Below are 20,050 nucleotides of genomic sequence, written 5' to 3'. Positions count from 1 at the left end.
GTATAAAGAGGCTCCTGGGTTCTTGCCTGGAAAAGAGAGTTCTTCCATTTTGAAAATGGGAAAAATCCATGAAATTGCATCATTAAAAATAAAGACTTTGAATATGAACTGTATACAAAAGGGCCAAATCCTGCTTGCCATCTCCATGTGAGTCATTTCACTGACTTCAAGGAGAATACTTCACCACCTGGGAAACGCCAACTGGTTCAAGCTTCAGAGTGGTGAGAGCCCAACGCTCTCACTCTCTTCCCCCAATGTATAGCTTTCTAACTCTGACTTGTGCGATAGTTATAGGTTTCTGAACCTGACTTTTGTAATCAAATTTAAGCTAGATTTAATATTGTAACTGTTTTGTTTGTTTGCATGGTCATTACCTGGCAATAAATAACTTATGGTTAAGCTGGTTGCTTCCCTCCCTCCCTCTCCCCCTCTCTTTTGTGTTTTTGGCTTCCCTGTTCCTGCAGCAACACTCCAGTTACCTAAGCTAAAGATCTCTGTAGCACCCAAAAATCCTGCAGGGTTTGCTCATCAAGTGGGTTACTACCAGAACAATTGGAACGTGAAAGCAGGGATAGGGACATGCTGAACCTCTGGCATACGAGGGTGGCAGCTTGAAAGTGCTGCTTGACCCAGCCTACAAGGGTTCAACTGATTGACCCGGTCTGCTCAGACGTGCTCTGTTAATGTGTGTGTGCGCACGCACACATGCTCGCTCATCTGATTCTGGGGCTGGAGGAACCCAGCCCTGGGGAACCTAGGTCCTGCAGGATAGGTTCCCCAGGGCTGGTGCTCCATTGGGAGGCAACTTGCAGAAGGGAGAAGTAGAGCTCTGTATGAGAACACAAGTGACACAGTAGTACATGGATAGAATTACAGAAACCCCCCGCCCTCAGAAGAGTAACCCTAATAAATGAGCATACCCCAAGCATAACAGGCAAATCTAGTAACACAGAGCAGCTGGCTGGCTGCACAGAGGTGAGCAAGCTGTTTCAGAAAAGGGTAACTTGCTCCCTCCCTCAGAGGGAGTGGGGAGAAACGGGAGGAATTGTCACTGAGCCCTAAATCATTCTCTAGTCTGCTGGCCAGTGGTGCAGTAATGTATCACCCGCCACTGAGGGCAGGATTTACAGATACGGAGTTCTCAGCATCTCAGACAGACAATTTAACTACATCCATACCACAGCCCAGGAATGGATCCAGAAGGAAAATGAATAGGAAACCGAAAGTGTTTGTAAATAAGGCATTATAAGAAAAACACCAAAAATAATAATAATTTACACTTACATGGTGCCTTTCCTAGGAAGCACTCAAAGCACACTGAAAATGTTAATTACACCTCATAGTGCTTCTGTGAGGTTTTTTAAATACCCATTTTACAAATTCCTAACTGTAACATGAAGCAACTGGCCAAAGATTATGCAGCAGGTCAGTGGAAAAACAGCACAGAACCAAGGAATCCTAACTATCTTCAGTCACTAGACCACACTTGCTTATGAAAACAAGGTTAATAAGCTGAAATATAATAGTAAAGTATAATACATTTTGAACATATGGATCTGAACAAACAAACAAAGGAGGAAATAAGGCTAATGCAGCTACTAATCTAACATATAAAACACTAGTCATTTGGGGTAAGAAATAAGAGAATGAAAAGTTTTCATAGAGAATTTTTGCAGCCTCTGCAAAGTCTGATTTATAGTAGCTATTTTCAGAAGTGACTCTTTATAAAGAAATAGCTGAAATGATTTTTGATTAGGGGACTGGATGACTCAAGCAATTGATAGAGAGGTCTGAGGGCTTTTCACAGCTCTTGGAATTTGGTAGTGCTGTTTTCATCTGTTGGGCATAGAGGTCCTAGGAGACATCACAAAAGCTACAATCACACTTAGCCCTTTCAGCAGCACAGAGAGTAAACATCTTGTTACCTTGTAAGTTTATTGGTGAGGTAGTGTACAAAGCTCACCCACATTGCTCCCTGGGCTGTTCCAGTTTCCTGGATACATCGAGGAATTTCCTCTTTAGTGTGGTGAGCCCAGTACCTTAAACAAGCAATAAAATTAGTTCTGTTAAGTGAGAGAGCTTTGACAGTCCTTGGAGAAGACATGGCTAAAGTAAAACTGATTGTACCTTATACAGAAAGGGAGTTGAAAATAAGAATTTTGTCTCAAGCAAAGAGAAGAAGCTGGGATTAGAAAGAAAGAGAATGAAAAAGAAAGAAAAAAGTCTCTAGCAGAACCCACCTCCTTCTACTCAGGGCTTGTTTTCATGCAGTCACTCATTTTTGTTCAGTCTCCCTTTGGCTGGTCATTTCATCCAGGCAGCAAGTTGTCTCTGGCTCACAGCTGAGCCCAGACATCCCTCACCAAGCAAGAAACAAAACTCTGGTCAGCCCCAATCTGGGCTGCTTCTTTGCCTTTTAACTCCACTCTCTACACCTGACATCTGATGCAGGTATAGCAGGGCGGGGCCAACCGGGTTCACAGGCCTTCATTAAATCTTCATTGCCAGAGTGGGGCAAAAAAACCCAGGCTAGCAAGGGCAGGGAGTGTCTAAAATTACCGTCTTTGGGGAACAAGGTGGGAGCTGTCCAAAAAGCTCGGTCACTGTGCATTCCCTTTTGTGTATGTCTTATACAACAGGCGTTCTAAAAATAGAGCATAGCCATGGCGGTGCAAGCGGTGCAGAGGGCTAGCCACCCTGAGTATGTACACAGCCAAATTATACCAAGGAAAACAGTGTCCAATGCATTTCTGATGCAACTTAGCTGTCAGAAATCAACAGTCCACAGCTCAACAAAAGTGTTAATACATATTCGCCTCTCAGTATGCCTCATCTTTTTGGCTTGTGATGCAAATAATAAAGAGTACATATTAAAAAAATGCCATTGATTAATTGAGGCAAAATACATATAACTGGAAGGAACGTCCTTGTTTATGCAACCAGTTCTCTGTGTAAGGGTTTTTTTTTTCCAGGTACCAAAACCCAGGGCCACAGAGAGGTTTTGGGGGGGCCAGGGCAAAATCTAAAAGTGGTGCTCCCCACCCTTCCAAAATTACCACTTAAGGGACGCTCCGTGTGGTAGATGGGTTGAAGAGCAATCCTGCCCCACATTTATCTCCCAACAGTGGCTCCTGTCCCACTGGGCTGGGCACAACTCCCTGCTCCAGGCCTTGCAACCTGGCACACAGGGTAGCAGCACCACTCAAATTTGGTGCGACGGCCCCTCTGTCATGATGGAGGGGTGTGGCATGGCGAACCCGAGTGGTGAAGCAATCTCATCGCAATGCCACTCGGTTTGGGGGCCTTCCAAAGGGGTCCCAAGGTAAACTGCCTCCCACCAAGTGGCCCTGTCAGGAATATTGTGTGGCTAAAAGGATGCATGTATGACTTAATTTTTGGTCCAAAATATAGTCCAATATGATATGCAGTATTAAAATACAGAATGCAGTGTATTTACTAGGTATAAAATTAACATTCCTTAAAATTTACACTGCAACAGTTCACTATTTGTATATCTCCACGTTTGTAACTCATAATATTGCTTTCAATGCTGTTCTCACGGAGAGTTCACCCAACCACTTGTTCTGAGCTGTTTTCCCCCAATGCTCTTCACCAAATTACTCCGAAGAAAGAAAGGGAGACAAAGAGCTTCATCAGAAGGTGTTGTAAAACCCACTTCATGGCCAGTTTCTGAGAAAGGAGAGAAAAAGAGCTGTGTTAAGTGTTACCAAGAGTTGCTGCTTCTGAGCTCCTAACTCAGGCAAAACACCACAATGAGAGAGTTGTTTGAACAAAGAACAGAGGATGTGATCCACAGTTTACATCACTTCTCTGGACCAATGAGTGAGAAACTTCAGGTTACACAGCTAGCAGTAAGAGCTTTACAACAATTAAAATATCTGTAGCACGCTGCTGCAGACAAACAGCTCTGGGGAAATCCTGTCCCCAGGTGTAGAGGGCCTGGGTCTAGTGCTATCTGTACATTATGGTGGGGCAGTGTACCAGGAGCTGGTGCACGGGGTCCACACTCCTCCACTACCCTCACCTCCAGATGAAGGAGAGATTCACCACATGTCGACTGCTGCAGATCTGGAGATGCAATAGCAACCACTGAGCAATTCCGTGGTGCAGGTGGAGAGAGGATTCAGTGTCACTCGATTCATACCCCTATCCTTCCACCTCCAAACTCACACTCAAGCCTTAGCCATCTCATGGTCTGTGCAATTAAGTTATTAAGATTTGGCCTTGCGCTTCCTGTTTATAAATATATATTTGCCTAGATATTGACATTGATATCTGCCGATGTGCAGCATTAGTTCAAGAAACAATGATGTGTGGAATAGTCATTGCTAACCTCTAAACCAGCCCACACACTTTCATCAGTCCCTTGAAGTCTGCAGCGCAAGGGGAAAAAAAAATGCAAACATGCAAAATCAGCCTGCCACAGCACTAAACTGAAGGATGCAGTACTGTAGCCTTAAAATATGGTGCTTCCTCTAGCACCCGGTGAACCAATCAGCATTGCTCATAAGACAAATGCTGTGGGAGCTAACAGTTTACTGTAAAAAAAAAATGAAGAGTTTAAATTGGAAAAATTATAACAAGAGAAATACAGTGTGAATTTACACCAGTACCGAGAAGGGCTTTTTAAAATTAAGATTTTACCTTATAGAAATGATTATTTATCACTATTATGCAATAACCAAGACTTTTGAAAGTTGTTAATGTTATCATGGTACTGAAACCAGTAATGCCTCTCTGATGATGGGACATTTAAGAGATATTTACATGATTAATTACAATCTAAGGAAATTCTTTTAACCATGAAAAAGTGACCGGGGATGAAAGTTGATACACAAAATTTATTTTTAACCAAATGTAAAACAGAGTTTTAATTGCCTATGGCATTTTTAGATCTAGAGCTTCAAAAGTGTACTGTAACCTTCCCTGACTTTTACTTCTTTTGAGCCAAGTTTTTGACAACCACCCAGTCAAGTTATATCAATGGGGACACATCAGAATTTCTTGAGAAATCAAATTTAAGGCTAAGCCAGTTCCACCATGTTAGTGGCCTCATGAAATAAATGAAAAGATGCCCATTGATTTCAGTGGTCTTTTGAGCAATCCCCAAGGATACAAGAGGCAACCAAGAGATGCCAATGTGCATTTATTGATATTTTATAAATAATTTTATAAATAAAAATGTAATCAGTCATTTAAAAAAAATTAAAATAAAGTGCTCATTTTGTTGAGGAGCACTCAAGCTGATTTTCATTTCCCTTTCCTTGGGACTTATGCAGGATGGGCTAGGCTCTGTGTTTGGGTGTGTATTGGGGGAATACTGTGACTGGTAAGAAGTCCCAAGCTTCCATCTGCTATTCTCCCACAGACTCACTGTCCCTGGCATCAGCACTGCCTCAGAGCAGTGCCACTCCTCAGCTCATGGCAGTTACCCTCTGACCCGTTGCACAAACATATAGTGTTGATAGGCTACCCAGTAGAACAGCATCCCAGCCCTCCCACTACACACATTGCCCCTCTCTGGGGTCCAGACAACCATTCTTTATCCCTACTCCTGCCTGGTGGAGAAGTGAACAGCAGCCCTTGGGCAGGAGTGGTTAAACACCTTCCCCCTTCATAAAGAAGTAAGGGTTGGCTCACAAAAACAATTTTCTTCTTCTCCCAGGGTTTTCTAGTACCAAGTCTCATCAGACTAGGGGTGGGAAAGCCTCTTCATAAGAAGCTTTCTTCACTCTCAGAAGACGGGAGGCAGGTGTTTCAGTGGGCAGAACGACCAGCCACTCCACCATTTGGATCCAGCAGTGGCAGCAGCTTTTAGACTTCATGAACAGAAGCTGCCACACTTCGGCCTATGTTTGGAGAATCCCAGTAGCAGCTCCTTTTATCCCCATGGCCTAATGCACTTGGAACCACGGTGTTCATTAGATCAGCAGTTCTCAAACTATCAGAGGGGTTCTCAAACTGTGGGTCGGGACCCCAAAGTGGGTCGGGACCCATTTTAATGGATCACCAGGCTTGGCATTAGATTTGCTGGGACTGAAGCCAAAGTCTGAGTCCGACTGCCCAGGGCCAAAGCCTAAGTCCGAGGGCTTCAGCCCTGGGCAGTGGGGCTTTGGCCCCCATGTGGGGTGCGGAGGCTCAGGCTTCAGTCCCCCCTCCTAGGGTCATGTAGTAATTTTTCTTGTCAGAAGGGTGTCGTGATGCAAGGAAGTTTGAGAACCCCTGCATTAGAACACCCCTATAAGGAACCTTTGTGTACACATGCATCTTCCACAGCAGCTGTATGGTTACATATACTGACAGTGGAATGTTTACCTGCTAAATACATTTTTTTAGTGACAACATTTTCAAAGAAATCCTTTCTTACTTAGGTCTGGACAAAATACAGAAAGAGTTAAGATGCAAAGTGTTTTTAATCAACAATTTAAGGCCTAAGTTAACTAGGCATTGTCTCTTTAATATGCAATACGATTCACATATTCAGGTTAGCTTGTTCTCAGTACTCAAGCCTAGATTTAAGTTTTCCTTTCTGAGGGCCCAATTCTGCAGGTGCTGGACTCTCTCCATTCTCATTAGCTTCAGAATTCCCTTTTGTTGCTGCTACTGCTGTTGCTGTTGTAAAGTGGAAATGGAGACATGTGGCGACTGTCGGTACTAATTCAGACAGTTTTCTCCAAGGCAGTGGTTTTGTATCTGATCAAAAGAAAGCATAAATTTCCTTTCTTACTGAGGCCTAGTTAAGATTCTGGGCAGGGCATTAGGTTTTGTGCAAAAAAAATTTTCTTTGCTATTTGAATGGTCATGTCCTGATGACTGGCTAGAATATTTAACATTAGTGGCATGCTCAAGATTTGAGAGCCATGTCAGACATAGTACAGAGGCATTTGAGAGGCAGGAAATGGCAAACCACAATGTCTGTCCTACAAACTGCAGGGTTTTACAGAAGTATTGTAAATACACTATTTATGCTCAGATTCTTCTGAATGGTATTTTGTTGCAGAGGTTCAATACATTTTAATATCAGTTCCACAAAAGTCATACTGATAAGGCCAAAGCTGTTGAAAAGGCATCCTTAAGGCATCAACAAACTTTCTACATTAAGGATAAAACTAAAGCTAGATTGTTACAAAAGGTTATATTCTTCTATAAATCACACTCACGTAAATCCAGACTAAGAAATCAATGGAGGCCTTCCAGATTTACACTGAGAGCAACATCTGGCTCATATTCCTTTATGCTGCTATCCCTTTGACCAAGACTATGCTCAAAGTGAGTAAATATGGAAGTAATGTACTATAACTTATAGAACATGTTGTATTGTTAATTCGCTTTCTTTTGATATTGACTAATTGATGCACCATTCTCATTTTTTATGATGGTTGTCTGGTAAGTGGAAATAGATTATCTTTCAAATATTTCTTTAATCAAAGAAACAATAAATGCCATTTTCTTCTGTTTTTCTTTTGTTTAAGAAATTGTGTTGACCCAGGTTAGTCTTCTCCTTTCCCTGATTCAACCTAAAACAGATATATTTTGTGGCTACTATTCTTGTGGAAGAGCAAATACTAGTTGATTGCTTTAAGGATATTTCGCCTATCCAGCAGAGATGCTCTTGCCCTTTTTTCATTCTGGAATTGAATGATATGTCCCAAGGATTGTATTTTTTCACATATGTTCCACATAGCTTTAACTTTAATGTAAGAAGCCTCACAATATGCTTTCCTAGTTTAAATTACAAAATACCCTTTCTCTGTTTCTCCAAGCTTACCCATATTGGGCTTCATTGAAGTTGTGCATACATGTTTTCATGTCCCTTTTATTGTCAGTTGTATCCAATTGCATAGTCTGGCCAACTAGAATGTAAGTTGGTGTTGTTGTATATGAGAAATATTAGCAGTATGTTATGATGCTGCATGTTAAGTGATGTTTTGACTATATTAATGAGTCTCTCTGTTAAAATTTAAGTCAAGTAAAAGCCCTAGAGTATGTACTTTTGGTTTATAGACAAGAAGTGGAACCATCAAAATTATAATAAATACATGGGCAAAACTGCAGTATTTAGGAACTGGCTATGAGAAGTTTTCTTATCTATACTGAATTGCCAAAAGACTGAAGTCCTACAATTGATTTGTCATCCTAAAAAATGGAAGGAGAATAGAGACAGCTTTCTCTGGGGAAATGAATGAAGAATAGACCCAAGTGTCAACAGCAAGAAGTGCAATGACATGCTGTGCCGTGACATTTGTCACATTAATACTAAATACCTCTGAGCTCAAAATAGACAAGTGTAGAACACCAATGGCAAGTTTCCATAGGCAAGCCAACAAAATAACAGGAATGTATTTCCAAAAGATACAACATATGATTATATTTTACCAGAGAGGCACATGATTACACAATAAAATACTTAAATGGTCAATAATGTCAATAGAGACGGATAAGACTGTAAAAGATAAATAGAAAAATTTCTGTGAAATGTAAATTATGAACCAGGTGGTCCTTTATCTGGGTTATGCCTATGTATGGGACAAGAAACTCTATAAGGTAATCCCATTAATAAATTTCCTAAATATTCTTCTATTTGTTGGTGAGGTTAGCTACTGCAGAAGACGCACCTGGACTGCTTTGATTAGCAAGAAGTAGCATCAAAGAAATGTCAGAGGATTTTGGTAATTTCTAAATCCCCTGATTTTACTTTAACCACCTTCCAAATAGGAATTCTTGCTTGCATATGACAGCATCTGCTCCTACTCAGAATTGTTTTGTAGTGGGAAAGAAAGGAGAAGAAAAATGCAGCAAAATCCACACTGGGTCAATGCTACAAATAGCGGGCCAGATCTACCCAGGAATCCTGGTTTGCTTAATTGTTTCCCCCAACTTACACTGTTCCTTTATTGATCTGAGCTGGAAGTGAAGACTTTAATGCCATTTACTTCAGTTGGAGTTGAGGGTGTTTAGCATCTTGCAGAAGGCTCTCAGCATCTCATAGGCTTGGGCCCGAGATGCGGTCTGTTCCACATGAGCTATGTCACTAATAACTCTTTAGGCTAAACAATCTGTTCCACTTCGTATTTAGCTGTCTGTGACACTCTGAGTACCTTTCCCAGACCTGAAGAAGAGCTCTGTGTAAGCTCAAAAGCTTGTCTCTTTCACCCCTCTGCCCTCTTCTCTCTGTTAAATAAAGATGCCAGATTCCTGGTCAAACAATTGTTCTCTCTTTATAAATCACAACATGTCTTTTGAAACTTACCTGAGAAGAAGCTGAAGAGAAAGTTAGTTATATCAACATGATCTCAGTGTAGACCGTTATATACAGAAGAGCTAAACCAGAGATGCCAATTCTCCCTAATTTTCCATAACCCTCCTGATTTTTACATGTAATTATGAAATTACTAATTGAGGCTTAAACCTACTAATTTTGCAAACATGCACATATATCTATCTATCTATCTATAGATACGTGTGTGTCTAAAATTTGCATTCAGGAACTATGAACACAGCAAATGGCACCACAGGCCCGGGGGACATTCTTCTCCACTACTCTGTGTCTGATAGGGAGTAAGATGCAGCACTTTTGAGTGGGTTGGGACATTGCTGGATTCACCGCCCAAGCCATAGGATGCATGTTGCTCTCTAATTGCCCCGGGTAGGCCTGCTGGATGATGTTAACTGCACTCACCAGCAACAGCAACAGCAGAGCCTGCATGGGGAATCCAGTGCCCCAAGCCCCACTAACAACCACTGCTGCTTGCCTCCTGTCAGACCCTCACTGTGCAGTCACTGGGGGAGGAGAAGCCAGAATTGAGGGTTTAGGCCCAGCGCTCTCCCCTCCCAGACCCGGGGCTAAAGTCTTGAGCCCTGGTGATCCTCCCCGTGGAGTTCTGGGCTTTAGCCCTGTGGTGGGCACCGGTTCACTGGGCTGCAGCCCCATAGGTGGACCCCCTGAAACCACAGACTACCAGGGGGCTGCGGACATCCTTTGAGAACCACTGCTCTAGAGCCCCGCATCCGATCCACAATACACAAAGATGAGGAAACAAAGGACCGCATCCATGGATATAAAGCAGATATCCACGGATTTTCAGGGCTCTAGCAATATGAAGATGTTCACTCCTGATCAAATGATCTTCATGCAGTTTTATAACAGTTCTTCAGTCACGAAAGATGAGTCTGATAATTCAAGCACAGAACTGAGACCCAGGAGCTCTGGTTCTTTTTCTGACTTTGCCAAAGACTTGCTTTGTGACCCGTGGGAAGTTATTTAACCTAACTGTTTGCCTACCTGTAGAAAAAAATTGGTGTTTTAAGGCTTAGCTCACTTATGTCTGTAAAATGTTTTGAGATACTTAGGGTACATTTACACTACAAGCACTACAGCGGTACAGTGCTGTAGCGTAGACAGTACAATAATGGAATGGGTTTTTAATCGCTGTAGTAAATCCTCCCCAGCGAGAGGCAGTAGTTGACTTAACAGAAGAATTCCTCCATCGACCTCACTGTGTATAGGCTGGGGGTTAGGTAGACCTAACTACTCTGCACAGGGCATGAAGTTTTTCACAGCCCTGAGCGATGTAGTTAGGTAGACCAGGCCTTAGACTGAGACCACTGCAAAAGTGCCAAATATTGCTACACAGTGACTTACTGCTGATGTGTTTGGAACTGCCATCTAATATAAGAGGGAGAAGTGCAAAGGTGGTGATGCACAACTTTTGCTGATAAGTGAGATCTGTGATTAAATTACACAAATGTTTTTCTTTTGTCTTTTGGGTCCTGCCAGTTTTCGTCTCTCTGGTGGAGGGAGATTGTGGTTATGAGAATGTTCTTGTTTCCTTCATGTCCATGTTTTTTCAAAAGACTTGTCTGGAGGTAGTGAGTCCGATTAAGAACCTTCATGTCACATTTGACTGTAACCTTTTAATGGAGAACTAGGGTTGTTATAAATAGGGCTGGTACACCGCTTATTATAAAGGTTGACAGAATTTTCTCCCATAGATAAAACAACCTGTCCTTGATCTTGGAAACCATTGGAAATCAAACCAAACTGAACCATTTTGGATGAAATTTCTCCCCCAAAACAATTTAGCCTCAGGCACACATCCACGTGGGAAATTTCAGTCCAAACAGTTGAAGATTGGCAAAGTTATGAGCAACTGAAAAAGGTCATTGTCTGGAGCGTGAGAGGCTACCTTGATGATAGGTGGCAATGCTAGTCTGCATTTATGTGGTTACACTAACTGTTGTACATATACAGTCCCTTTTCTTGTGATGACCTCAGAGACGCAACACATACCTTTATTACTTGATTAATATAGTTCACTCTTAGCAGGACTTCCAGCAGGGTTTCTCCAGAGCTTGGAATTAGTTCAGACTGCAGAAGTACATCAGAAGTACATCTGCTCACTGGCTTGATCAGCCATGCTCATATTAAGCCAACTTTGCAGTTTTTACATAGGCTGACTATAAAGTGAGCAGGCTTTTGTTTAGCCCTGTTTTATATGCCTATAATAGTGCAGGACCTGGCTCTTTTAAAGCTTCTTCATTGAACCTTATACTGACTGACACTACCTTCAATTTTAGGTTGGGCTATAATTATGCCTTTCCTGTGATGGGTCCTAGGATGTCATACCTGTTCCATCCTAGACAGCCCTCTCAGTTCTGGCCTTCTCCATTTCTATTCTTCGCAATTTTTCTTCTCCAAATTTATTTTTAAATGACCACTGTTGTCCCTTTGTATCCCCCTCCCCTCTACCTCGTCAGACACCCTGATTTTAGGTTGAATTTTGAATCATTGTCTAGCAACCTAAAGGAATTGATGGGCCAGGTTCATTTAGAATAAAATTATTATTAGAGATTCAAGTCAGACAACATTTCCATTGACATTAGTAGGAATTTTGCTTGTGTAGACTACAGGATTTGGCAACTAAGTATTAATAGAGGTGGGTGGTTTTCCCCTGATCTCTCTTAACACTTCCACAAGTGTGTTTTGGCCTGGGAGAGTGTAATAGGCATATTTTCAGATTTCAGATTTATCTGAAACAACAAAGTTTATTTTGAGGCTTTCTTTGGAAGGTCGCATGCAGATTATTGTCCCCTCCCACACACTAAGTGCTAAACACAAGTAAATATTTAAGTATTAAATATGTCTGATAAAATGTAGCTAAACTAGGTTTACTAAATCCTGTCCACATTTTGTGTGTGTGTTATATGACAAAACAATGCACAACATGGCTCATCTAGATTTTTCAAGCTTCATCTGCTTTGGTGATGTCAGATCTGAGTAATACTTAACATAAAAGTGACTGGGGTTAGAAACAGGTTAAACAGAGAACTAAAATAGGAAGAGTGGATGAGTATAGTTCTAATGATATAAAAAACATTTTTAGGACTTCATTGTTATAAATCTGACTTCACCAGGATTTTATTTTTAGTCACTCCTATTTCAAGACTTGAGTATGTATAAGAAAAGATGCAGGGTCAGATTCTGTTCTTCACCACCTGGAGGGGCACCACAGAAAGTCCAGGCCAGGGGCAGGCTGTGACTTTAAGCCTTGTTTGTGCCCTCCTGATTCTAGGTTGTCCTAGGGCTGTAACAGCCCAAGCATCTCTCTGCTATGGCGCTGCCCCCTATTCCACCTCCAGCAGTCCTCCAACAGCAGGGTTCATGGGGATGGGGTCCAGCGTAAGTATCTGATCTTTTAGATTTTTACGGGGATTGTTTTCTACTACAGAATGTCGTAGGGATCTGGCTAGTGAAGAGACTATCTAGTTCCCTTGTGTGCGGGCAATCACATGAGGCAGACCATCACTTGCCTCATTATGGTGAAATTCTCCCTGGCCTCATGCAGGCTGTTTACAGCCCCGACAGGCTGCCAAATTTGAGATTGTATTATCTTTTCTTTGTCTCTGAAGCACCATGTACTTTTATAGCACTGAATAAATAATAACATGCAAACATGAATTTAAAAAACCTCAGAGGCAATGGACTAATCAAGCAATGTACTGCTCTTGATCTGTACAGCTCTCATTGATGTCCGGGGAGGTATGTGTATGGATTTAGGGTTCATAGAATATCCACAGAATATAGGGGTTCAAACCTGTAATTAGCTTGGAAAAAACTCTGGTTTTGGCAAATGTTTCTGTGAAGTGCAAGCTGCTGCTATGCTTTGATTTGATCAGAGACATGGATATAAGAATTGCCAGACACTGTACAGATGCCAGAACGTAATGTGATTTAGGGGAGTGTTCACACTTAACCCTATTGCAATTGATTTTGGTCTGTAGATTCTTGAATTTAATAAAACATTGATGTATTCCACCTATTTTTAAGAACATAGGAAATGTTTAAATGGTGTCACTGAGTCTGCTTTTTGAACATGCAAGTCAGGATGAGTAAAAACCAAATTTGGAGTGTCGTTGTAGCTGTAGCCGTGCTGGTACCCAGGGTTTTAAAGAGACAAGGTGAATGAGGTAATACCTGTTATTCAACCAACTCTTGCTGGTGAAAGAGATAAGCTTTCTAGCTCCACCTCTCAGCAGATTAGCTAGATCAGCTTATTACTGAGATTGCATTATTTGTACAAAATATGCTATCACACATTTACTGATGCCACTATGCTGTGACGTACTGTTATAAACCAAGCTTCAGTTGCAAAAATAGATGAACAAAGTACATTTTGTAAACTTGTGTCATTGGATTTTTTAATAGTGTATTTATTTGCTTTCTGAACAATGTGTACAGTTCAAGCACTTATAGTGGGTTTCCTAGTAATTTAGTGCAAATTAGATAGGGTAAGAAATTACCCCCATAAGAAATTACCTTTCATGTTGCTCGTACTTTCAAAATTGAAAAAATGCTTGCTAATTGTGCCTTGGATTGGTAATTGGATATAGCAAGGATGAGTAACTTCATCTGTTGCGGAATGGTTTATATAATAAGTTGCATTTTCCCCATGAATTTCACACTGATGGTCAGTCCATTGGCATGACTACAGGCCATAGCTATGCCTCCCCACTTATTGCATGTTCAATCATAGACAGATTATATTTTCCTTACTCAAGCTTTGGACTTGTTAGCAGCAGCTCCTTTAAGAGTTTTAATGTCAGATATGAGCTGATAGAGTTTCTTGTGCAATAAAACCTTAGTGTTTGGTAAAACATTCACAGATCCAGATTGCACCAGGTAAGTTCCCTCTGCCTGTATTGTAGTGCAGAAGGGACAGCAGAGAGAGTACAGGAAAACAGCTCCTTCTTAAAATGTTCCTGTGTCACACTGAGGCAAATTAAAATAGACCTGTCATTTTTCTCTGTGTTCTTTCTCATCATTGCTGCTTTTTGACAACATATCTATGACCAAGCATAAGACTTCTCCTTTCTATTCAGTCTGCTCCTCCTGCCTTGTTTATTTAGTTATGCCACAGCTCAGTATTTTGTTATTGAATCACCACTTCATGCTGGAGAATTCAGATGTCAAAAACGGTGGGTTGTGACATCACTGAAGTGTTTAGTGCTGTTTATTATAAACAAGACACTTATATTTAAGGAAAAATCTTTTTAGTAACTAGAATGCATTACAGTTAAATAGATTCTGGCCAAGCATGATGCAATATTCTTTTACGTTGATGTGCCAGAGGACCTTTTATTACTCACCCATCAGTCAAAAAAAAAAAAAAAAGTATCCAAATTCATGGTGACATTTCTTCAACTATTCACTTACATACTCTTTTGGGAGCAAAACCCCTGAAGGATTTGGTATACTATCAAGTCTTCACAATAATTGGCTAAAATGTTCAAGGGCAGTCAGCTCACCATTGGATATTTTTGTAAAGCCAATTGCCATAGTGTCTAGCTTCTGTAATGGTACTTCTGAATGTTTCCTGTCTGTTAAAGGCTCACAGAATGCATCAGAAAACAGGTGTTTTGATATTGCAGTTGTAAATGCATATTTAATTTATTTATTAGAAGCCAAAATGTGATAAATTTGTTCTACTCCACTCTGTGATTTTGCAATAGAAGAGTCTTTAAAAAATGTCAGTAACCATTAGTGATGTGTCAATTACTGTATTACAGTTTTGCCAGAGACTGTTTAAGCAGCAGTAGCTATATGGCTCAGAAAAGACAAAATAGAGAGCAGCAGATTTTTGTTTTGCCAAACTCTCTTTTAAAAAGTGGCACAATTGCTTTAAATCACTGGTGGTGGTTCTCCATATGATATTGAATTATATCACTTAATTGTGAACTTCTATTCACTCATTTTCTTCTTTATTGTAAAGTTTTCAATACCTTTGCACTGCATGTTGTGTAGTCATCTATAGTTCTGAAAAGTGGGTGTAAAACACCACTTTTCTGAGCTAGTAGCAGTTTATATACCAACTTTTCACAGGTGCAAATGATTATACACAAGGTGCACAGCTATGGCAAATGAGGCCTGCTGAGTGGTTGTCCATCTCACCAGACAGTAATTTGTGCTCTCAACCATTTTTGTCATTCTTGAAAATACATGATGTGTCTTCTTATACCACACCCTGGTGTCTAAATACCTTGGTCTAGAATAAAAGTTTTGCTCCTGATTCTAATTGTGCAGGACTAGGTTCCAAACTGGTTCTAAAAGTTATATATAGTAAAAGGTTAAAAGTATTCAAATCTCATGAATGCATCAGGTCAGACTTTTTCTTGTAAGCAATTTTTTTCTACAGAGATCTCTTCCCTGACTATGGCATTCAGTGATGCATCACTAGTAACCAAGTTTTCTATTTTTTTTTAACAGAAACTAAACAGAGAGTTGTAAAATTCTCCCAGTGCAGTTTTTGGTAATGAAAATTTGAAAGCTTCATTCTTTCCCCTCTGGTAGAGGGGGAGGAGTCCCTTCAAGCTCCCTCCAGACCCCACTTCAAGTCCTTATATGGCCTCTCTCTCCCCACTCTAGCAAACACCTAAAGGGGTTCTTGGAGAAAACAAAAGAAAAGTCCTCTCCCCTCTTTCTTCCGTTATGGCAGAGAGGCGTCTGTGGGAAAATAAAGAAAAGGGTCTACCTCCAGCCCCTCCCCGTGGGGCATACTGCTCTGAGGCTGGGTCATGCAGCTTCTGGAGCAGTGAGGCTTGTTGCTGTCTCCCTATCGGTGAGCCTGTCTCTGCTGTCTGAGGCAGGGCTACCCTCCTCTAGTTCACCACCCCTTTCCGTGTCAGGTTTTCCATTTTTAAGCTCCCCTCTGTCCAAGCATAAAAAGCCTCTCTGTCAGTGTGAGGGCATGCCACTTCATACCCACTCCCTTTGGTCTCTTTGGCACTTTCATGCATTACGGTTGTGTTTTTACTTTTAATTTTCATTTTGAATGGCCTTTCCCACTGATCATAATCAGTCAAACCTACCAATTTGGATTTTTTTAATGTAGAAAAGAATGTTAAAATTGACACATTTGAAGATTAGAGCAATTGTTGCCATCCCATTGATAAAGAGCAAACGTACCTTCTGTCTAAAATGCATCATTTTAGTTTAAGGAGAAACACCATAAGAAAGAACAAAGGAGAGTCTTTGAGGGAGAACAGTGTGTGTGTGTGTCTCTCTGTCTCTCTCCCCTGTTGCAGGCTGCAGTAACTAGGAGAACAAAATTATTACTTTAAAGGTGAAAAAGACAGAAAACAAAGACATCACAGTTTCATAGCTGCTACACACCAGAGCAACTCCATGTTTTCAGGAGATACTCTCAGAATTCTCATCTTTGTACAAAGGCCAAGTGTAATGGAATGCTAAATTGTACTATGCTGTTTAGCCACTTGGCGGCATTGTGTAAAATACTTTATTTAAACAAACCTCAGCCATTCCTGGCAGAGCATTAAAGGGTCTTATGATGAACACAGCTGGTGTGTATAAGCAAGCTCTGTGACTAGTCTGTATATGGTACAGAAGTACATGACACCAAGTAAATGGACAGGTGAGACCAACACAATGGTAAGGGAAGTATCAATCAAATCAGTAGGGTTCATCCCATTGATTACTAGGAAGTTCCCTGAAATTTGGAAATTGATCAGATATGGTCTTTACAGACAAACAGAGAAATGCCACTGAATTGAATGTTATGTCTCACTTTGCTCAGTCAACAACTGCACAAAAGATTGTTCTTGGCATAATACCAACCAGGTTAAGCAACAACTGTTCTGTAAATATCACAGGACCTGAGGCTTCCATCTGTGCTGGGGTCTGTATTACTAATACATTATGGAAGCTCACCTCTGGCTCCAAGATTTCAACCCTGCTTTCCAAGAGACTGTTATTTTTGTTTGTGCTTTGTTTTGTAAACAAGGTAGACATTATACCATTCACATGTAAGTCTGATTGGATGTAGAAAACCAAACTATTCTCCTCCGTGATGTTTATTTTTGTATTCATCTCATCAATTATTCCTTCCAAGCATGTCAAGATAGACTGATTTTTTTCTGTCTAGCCATAATCTCTTCCAGTATCCCTCTAGTTATCTGATTGCCTTCTTCCTCTCCTTCATCATCACTTTCAGACCAGGGGCTTAGTCCTGGTACCGGGCTGAGTGCCGTCAGTTCTAATGGACTTTGACAGACCTTGAGGACTCTTGGCATCTCATAAAAGGTGCTCAGTGTCTCACAGGACTGGGCCAGAACTAGCCAGCGGTGCCAATGCTGTATCTGTTGTTTCAAAGCTCTGGTTTGAAAGTATCAGTATTCTTATGTTTTTACTTTCTTGTTGGTATTGTGAAGTCACCTCACCTCACCTCATGTGAACTTTATGCACAAAATCCTAAACTTTACAGTTATTGAAGTATTTGGCTACAGGATTTGTTCATTTGAAATACAGAGCCAGCACAATCTGTGGCCACTTCATTCCCTGTCACTGTGGTTCTCACCTCCCTCCCTAGTATTTTTTAAATAAAGTAAATGGAGTGAACCTTAAAAGATTCAGTGTAGTCTCAAGTTTAGATTCTTACCTAAATGCATATGAACTTTTTGAATTTTCTTCCCCTTTTGCCACATTTCTACTCAACCAGATGCTGTTCCCTTCTTCCTTCCCTCCCTACAGCTCCTGAAGCTTGATCTTCAACTCTGTTCCTCTCAGAGTCAGTAGGAGCGTCAGTCTCTGCTGCGGTTGCCATCTTCAGATGTTGCATGTTTGAGGGGGGAGGGGAAGGGGTTACCATGACAGAGGCAATCCCAAAAGAAAGGGAATCCTTTGACTTGGGGAAACTCCAGAGTATTCAAGATTTTAATGCGGTTTCCACCTGAGGACAGATTTCCACACTTGCTGAGAATCCTGCAATGGATTTGTCAGAATAATAGCAAAGATCCTCACCAGCTGAATCCATAAATCCAAATAGTTTTGAATCTGGTTTGGTTTGGTTTGGGGGGCTAATGTTTGAAATAGTTCTTTCCCCCAATCTCTAGGGTCCATTCACAGATAATTTGTTTTGTTTTTACTTATATAATGGAAGACTTTAAGGGTGCAGAGCACTTCCTGAGAGTTGCCAAGTGTCCTCAGATCTCATTGCTAAATAATATGGATGCTTACGTTCAATAGTGTTTCTTAATGACCTAAAATTTCTCTATGAAACAGGTGATGCAGATGTACCTCCCATTTTGTGGAATTGCCATATCTAACGCTCAGCTATTTGCTGCTTCAAGGAAGGAATATGACAGAAGCAGAGTAAGTAGAGAGCAGCACGTTGGACAGCTATCAAGCACATCTCTCTTTCCTTCAAATTCCAGAACAGACAGTTTTAAGGAACCAATTAAGTTTTAGTTCAAAATAATCCCAAGAGAACCTTTTAAGTGCATGGTGAATGTCCTTGAAGCTACAGGCTTAGATGGTGGTAGATAAATTTGCTTTTGATGTTAAATGTTTGTTTCCTGTTGACAATTTCAAGTTTATTGTGCTGAGATAGGTGTGTTTAGAACCCATGCTGCAGAGTAGAATGAGTTACATTTCCACAGATTCAGATCTTTTTAAAATTCCAGAAATATCAACCCTCAAGCATCCTGTATTTGTAATATTTCATTTGCCTACAGGAGTGAGTTATGCAGGGTACTCCAAAGGAGTACAACCACAACCTTTAAGCCACACCGTTATGCATTCTGTACATAACACATATTTTGCAGAAAAAAGATCATGGAAATGTTCTAGTGAGTTTTTTTTATTGGTATTGTTTTTCTTAAATCTCTCCTCCTGTGAAGCTAAACTCCCTTTGTTCAATCCTCTCACTGAGTTCAGTGGGACCAAGATTTCACCCTATGTGTCCAACTAGGTATGATTTGTAAGGAGAGGGAAATTATAATGAACAAATATTAAAATCTCCAAATGTTACCTTAGATTTTGTATATATAATTATGTAATCATGAGTATCTTGGTATCTACCAGGACCAGACACCTTTGCTTTATGTCCCATTGGGAAGCTAGGAGTCTCCCCTTTCCAATAGTGTAGAGCTCTAGGTTGTAGATCATGAGGTCTTTATTCCTGTACAGCTCTGAGTACAGCGCTGCAATTTTGGGAGAGAGGGGGAGAAGGAGACATTTTTGTGGCAGTTTTTTTAACAATATGGTGACTGAAGCTGCTCAGGGATTTAGCTATTTGCAATTAATTCTTTAATGTTATCTAAACTTACATAGGAGAGATTGAGGAGGAATTGCCAAGAGCTGTCTTTTGCTCTGTGGGACTTTATTAGTGGTAAAAAAAATCTAGTCTTTAATTTTGAGACTTGAGCTGATGGAACCCAAATCCTCTGTCATATAAACCTTATTTTCTCTTGAGACTAAACACTGGTGGTGACGTTTCCCTTTTATAGAAGCATGCTGACATTTCTGATGAAGTTGTGGCACAAAGAAAGAAGTAAACAAATAAAATAAAACATTTGAAATCATCAGATCACTCTGAAGGGAAACCCTTAAAGTGTTGATAATGGACTCTGGAGGAAGTCTCATTTTAATCTCCTTAGCCAGATGGGTAGTTTTAAACAGGAAAATATTATGGTGATTTTTCATGGCTCTCGAATACCTCCTCCCCTCCCCTAAATG

At 40.7% G+C, this 20,050-nt stretch overlaps 1 protein-coding gene across 1 annotated transcript in view; it reads left to right on the top strand.

Moving 5' to 3' along the window:
* PDE11A (phosphodiesterase 11A) overlaps positions 1-20,050 on the top strand; it is a 211,783-nt gene that overhangs the window by 81,859 nt on the left and 109,874 nt on the right. The window contains exon 3 of the mRNA XM_073305996.1: positions 18,596-18,685. Within this exon, the coding sequence (XP_073162097.1) occupies positions 18,596-18,685 (90 nt within the window). The remainder of the gene's footprint in view (positions 1-18,595; positions 18,686-20,050) is intronic.

The sequence above is a fragment of the Lepidochelys kempii genome, chromosome 11 (assembly GCF_965140265.1).
Source record: "Lepidochelys kempii isolate rLepKem1 chromosome 11, rLepKem1.hap2, whole genome shotgun sequence".
NCBI lineage: Eukaryota > Metazoa > Chordata > Testudines > Cheloniidae > Lepidochelys > Lepidochelys kempii.
Note: the sequence above shows the minus strand (reverse complement) of the source record. Positions and strands in the feature narration are given on the sequence as shown.